Below are 5,513 nucleotides of genomic sequence, written 5' to 3'. Positions count from 1 at the left end.
CCCCCGGGGGCCCCCCAAGGGGCCCCTGCAGGGCTTTCAGCAGTGGCCCCTGCGGGGGGCCTCCCTAGGGCCCTTCACACACCAGCCGAAGGCTACGGCGCTGATGTGTGCGACCAGACGGGCCAGCAGCTGCAGCAGCAGCAAGAGCTGCAGCAGCAGCAGCTGCGGGACCCGCAGCAGCATGAAAGGGGAGAGATCCGGCGGCAGCAGCAGCAGAGACAGCCGCGGAAGATACAGAGGAAGCTCTCTGGGTTGCAGCAACAGGAGCTGCAGCAGCAGACACACCAAGACCACGTGCTGCAGCAGCAGCAGGAGCTGCACCAACAGGAGCAGCAGCTGCAGCAGCAGGTGCGGCAGCAGCTGCAGCAGCAGCAGCACTATGCCATGGGTTGTGGGGCCCCTTCCACTTCTCTTGCAGGGATTTCAGGGGCTGCAGCTGCCACTTGTTGCGGCCCGCTTCAAGTATGAATTGTTCTCTCTGTTTGGAGCAGCAGCAGCAGCAGCAGCAGCAGCAGTAGTAGTAGTAGTAGTAATAGGCTTCGTGCGATTTGCCCCTGCAGCAGCAGCAGCAGCAGGAGAGCTTCGCAGGGGCAGAACTAGATCAAGCGTTTGTTGACTGTGAGGGAGACCGAATGCAGCAGCTGCTGCTCCGCCGATTCAGCAGTTGCTGCTGCTGTTGCGTCACCAACTCTTTACATTTGGCAAGTGCAGCAGCTGCTGCGTCGTAGATGCATTCACCGGAAGCAAAGGCAGCAGCACCTGCTGCAGTGGGTGCAGCAGAAGCTGCTTCGTCGACGCAGCAGCCGCTGCAGCAACTGATGCCGCAGCAGCTGCTGAAGTCGGCAGCTGCAGCAGCTGCTGCGGTGGATGCGGTAGGGCTGCTGGTGTGAGTACTGCACGTGCTGCTGCAGCAGCAACAGCAGCAGCCGCAGCAGCAGCAGCAGCTGCTGCTGCGCTGTACGTACAAGCGGCCGCAAACGGGTGTGAAGCGCGGTCCACCTCCAGGTGCCCTTATAGAGTCCCCCAGGGGGCCCCTAGTTAGGTGGGGCCCCCAGGTAGGGGGGCCCCTAGGTTTGGGGGCCCCCCGATTTGCTAGGTTTGGGGCTGCATGCAAACTGGCCTTGGCCAGAAGCAAGTGCGACTTTGCGCAAGTGGCTGTGCGCCACGAGCTGTCTAGACATCCGAAATTTGAGTCGTTTTAGAATTGTTGTTGGGGTTGCTGCTGCAGCTGCTGCAGCTGCTGTAGCGCGAGCTGTTGCTGCTGCAGCTGCTGCGGCTGCTGCAGCGCGAGCTGCCGCTGCTGCCCCAGCTTTGTGGTTTTGTTGGAGCTGCTGTGGCTAGAGCTGCTTCTGCTGCCCCAGCTTTGTCGTTCGTGCTGCAGCTGCTGCAGCTGCTGCAGCTAGAGCTGCTCTTGCAGCCACACTTTTGTTGTTCCTGCTGCAACTGCTGCAGGTAGAGCTGCTGCTGCAGCCGTAGCTTTGTCGTTCGTGCTGCAGCTGCTGCAGCTGGCAGCTGCTGCAGCTAGGGCTGCCTTCGCAGCCGCACTTTTGTCGTTCCTGCTGCAGCTGCTGCTGCGCTGCAGCCAGGAGCAGCACTGCCGGTGGAAGAACCCCACGGATTTGTAGAGCTTGCCTACCGTGCTTGAAATGTGACAAGGCATCACTGCTAGCAGTAGCCAGAGCAGCAGCAGCAGCAGCAGCAACAGCAGCACAGCTTCTCACGGCGGTCTGCCCGCGAGTAGCAGCAAGCATTAACTTCCAAAAGAAATAGTGGGGGTTTATAGGTGCTGTTGGCCAGAAGGTAGCAGCAGCAAGGCTGCCCGTGCGCAGCTGTCAAGGCCCCCAGTGGCTCTGCGGCTTGCAGCAGCAGCAGCAAGCAACGGCAAGCTCTTGCTGCTGCAGCGGCAAGCTCTTGCTGCTGCAGCGGCAAGCAAGGGGGTGATCGGCCGCTTGCTGCTGCTGCTGCTGCAAGTCACAAGGCTCGCTGCTGCTGCAGCAGACTGAAGAGCTAAAGGGCACATCCTGCGTGAAGCAGCAAATCAGCAGCACATCTCTTGGCCATTCCACCTGCTGCTGCTGCTGCCTGCTGCCCACGGGTGCATAGCGGCCTACTGCTTTTGTCTTATTTGCATGCACGAAGCATAACTTAATGGACAACTGAGATATATATATATGCATTTTTATATATGTATATATATACACATTATCCCACATATGTGGTATATATATTATTATGTATGATTATTATGTATGTTAATATATATATATATATGTATAATGCCTACATAATGTTTACTGTTACGTGAATATTAATATATGTATGTTAGCAAATATATAAAACTATGCAACTGTATGTATATATATGCATAGATATTTAATATATATATATAGATCTATATGTATATATATATATAGTTTCTATATATATTCGTATATATACAAAAACTATATATATATACATATAGATATATATATATATATTATATATCCGGGTATATGTATAGGTATGTAGGGCTATATATATATCTATATTACGTATATATATATATATATATATATATATACGTATATATAGCCCCTGTACATGTATATACTCTGATATATTTATACTATATACATAATATATATATATATATAGTAAACAGATGTATATATATTCTGATATATATATATATTATATAGATACATATATATAAATATATATATATATACATATGTATATATATATAGCTTTTGTGTCTTAGGCATTTTTGTGGCCACTTGGACAAAAACGTTTTCATATTCTGTTGCGTTGCATGCATGTGCTGCCCACTCATCTGCAGATACGCAAAAATAGATATTTGGAAATATAAATATAAATATAAATATGAACATAAATATAAATATAGATATAAATATGTAATAAATAAGGCTTTATGTGAGCAGGTATCTTTTAGAGAAGTGTCATTTTCGAAAGCTGCCGAGGCCACCGAGCCACTGGAGCCCACGGCTGCTGCTGCTGCTGCTGCTGCTGCTGCTGCCTGTCCTTATGGGGGGCGGCAGCAGATGAGACCTGTTGTTTGTGGGCCTCCGCGGGGGCCCCAGCGACACCAGCAACAGCAGCAACAGCAGCAGCAGCAGCACCAGCAGAAGCGGCAGCAACAGCAGCAGCAACGGGAGGCTATCCACAGAGCAGCATCGGAGGCTGCTAGGGTCACAAATGCGCAGCTGGCGCAGGCCAGACTCTCTCTTAAGATTTACCAGATTTGTTTTTTGCTGCTGCCATTTTTATTTCTTTCAAAAACCATTTAAAGCTTTTTTTTGAAGTTTCTTGCTGCTACCTTTTGGCTTTCTTCTAAAGACCATTTGATGCTTCACGTATTGCATTAGCTGCAGCACGCAGCAGCTGCAGCACGCAACACGCCTAGCGCGCCAGCAGCACCTGCATCCTCCTCAATCTGCAGCAGCAGCAGCAGCAGCAGGCACCCCCTCTTCAATCTGCTGCAGCAGCAGCAGCAGCAGTTGCAGCACACGCTTGCCGCCACGCTGCTGCAGCAGCAGATTGCAGCGGATTCAGACAAATTTTAGATTTTTGCTTCACGTGCTGCACCTGTTTTGCTGCTTCTTTTGAGAAGCAGCAAAAACAGGTGCAGCAAGTGACGCAAAAGCTGCTGCTGAGTGCAGCAGACTCTGCAGCAGACTCTAAAGAAGGGATTTTTAATTATTAGCAAAGCGCGCCTCTTTGTGTGCTTTTTGTCTAATGTAAATGCGTATTTATAAGCACTTCAGCTGCACATTATATATATACATATAGATATATATATATTATTTGAATAAAATTTGATATATATATCTATATAGATATATGATTTATATTATATTTGCACGTATATGTATATGCATATATTCGTATACATACAGATAAGTGTGAGCATATATGTTGGCATATATATATATATTCATATGTGCACATATAAGTATATATATATACATATAAATATACATGTATATATACATATATATATGTATGTGTATATATGTATGCATATATGTGCACAAATGGACAAAAATGGATATAAGTAAATGTACTTGGGGCAGCCACATATGCACGCATGCACTGGCCACATATGTGTATATCTCTTGGCCAGGCAAATGTGCACAAAGAAGTTTTATTTTTATATCATTTGTCTTTGTCTAATTCCCTTTTTTTGGCGAAGTTTCCCCAAGGGGCCCCTCAAAGAAACCCAGCTGCTGCAGCACTTGTGCCTGCGGGGGCCCCCGGGGCTGCTTCGGGGGGCCCGTAAAAGGTACAAATGCCCCAAAGGCAAGACTCTGGGGGCCCCCGGGGGGCCCCTGGGGGGCCCCCAAGTATTCCCCTAGCAGGGCCAGGGTAGCGAGCAGCCCCGGGGCAGTCAGCCTTGGGGCGCCTTGCAGCAGCAGCAGCAGCAGCTGCTGCTGCTGCTGCTGCAGCTGCTGCTGCAGCTTCGCCCTGTGCGAAGCTGGGCTCCACGCGTGGCCTTGAGGCTAGACACGCTGTTGCAGCACGGAGGCGAAAAGCGCGCCTTCCAGGGCCCTCCCTGGCTCCAATTAATGCTGGATTCTTCATTAAATAGAAAGAATATGATTGGAATATAAATTGAAAGGATTAAATTAATTGTAATATGCAAACAGACACGCCACTGGGCTGGCCTGAGAGCTGCTGCTGCCCGCCGCCCTGTGGGCACCGCAGCAGTCGGCGCCCCACGCAGCTGCAGCAAACCCAGAAAGCAGCACAAAATGAGACATTGTTTTAGACTCTTGAAGGACACAATTTAACATTATTAACAAGAACATAGGGCTAATTGGTGGAATCCTAAGCGATCTCAGCGGATGATCTAAGGTTCCGCAGCAGCAGCAGCAGCAGCAACAGCAACACCAACTGCAGCAGCAGCACGCGCGGGAAAGGGAACCCGTGTGCGACGACTCCAACGGGAATCAAGAAGAAGGAGGTTTCGTTTTATTTTAAGAGAATCTCTTGTCTCTTGCTGCGTCGCCGAGTGCCTCGAAGCAGCAACAGCAGCAACAGCAACAACAGCAGCAGCAGCAGAGCAGCAGCAGCAGTTGCTGACTGAGTTCTTCAGCCCTTTACACGTGGTCATTGACTCCCATTCCTACTGCTGGTTTCATCGGAGAGTCTTCGAAGTGGCAGTAGCTTGAGAGTAGCGGCAGCAGCAGGCATCAACAGCAGCAGCATCAGCAGCAGCAGCAAGTTGCTGCGCCGAGCCCTTCCTCGCTTTTCTCTGCGCGGCCGCCCCACCCATAAAGAGAGAATCCCGAGGCTTCCTGCTTGTGTCTAGTTTTGTGTATGCTGCTCGAGCACAGTTGAAGCAAGAGCAGCAGGAGCAGGAGCCGCAGCCGCAGCAGCAGCAGCAGCAGCACAGGCGAAACGCCCGCTGCAGCACGAAAGAGCAGCTCCTCAGCTGCTGCAGCAAAAGGGACACTGGCGCATGGAGGGCGCTGCTGCTGTGGGCATGGGGGGCCCTTTCCCCCACCTTT

General features: G+C 50.4%; 2 protein-coding genes across 2 annotated transcripts; one reads left to right on the top strand and one right to left on the bottom strand.

Annotated features, from left to right (window-relative positions):
* Positions 1–780: 780 nt before the first annotated feature.
* Positions 781–890, top strand: ETH_00008140 (uncharacterized protein; the record flags this gene model as incomplete). Its single annotated transcript, XM_013375138.1, has 1 exon — positions 781–890. A coding segment is annotated over one exon (110 nt), but the record flags the coding sequence as incomplete, so codon positions are not given.
* Positions 891–1,399: 509 nt separating this feature from the next.
* ETH_00008135 (uncharacterized protein) lies at positions 1,400–1,660 on the bottom strand (the record flags this gene model as incomplete). Its single annotated transcript, XM_013375137.1, has 1 exon — positions 1,400–1,660. One exon carries the CDS (start codon positions 1,658–1,660, stop codon positions 1,400–1,402), a length of 261 nt encoding a protein of 86 aa, XP_013230591.1.
* Positions 1,661–5,513: the final 3,853 nt, after the last annotated feature.

This window comes from Eimeria tenella, genomic scaffold, assembly GCF_000499545.2.
Source record: "Eimeria tenella Houghton genomic scaffold, Eth_scaff255, whole genome shotgun sequence".
In the NCBI taxonomy this organism is placed as follows: domain Eukaryota; phylum Apicomplexa; class Conoidasida; order Eucoccidiorida; family Eimeriidae; genus Eimeria; species Eimeria tenella.
Note: the sequence above shows the minus strand (reverse complement) of the source record. Positions and strands in the feature narration are given on the sequence as shown.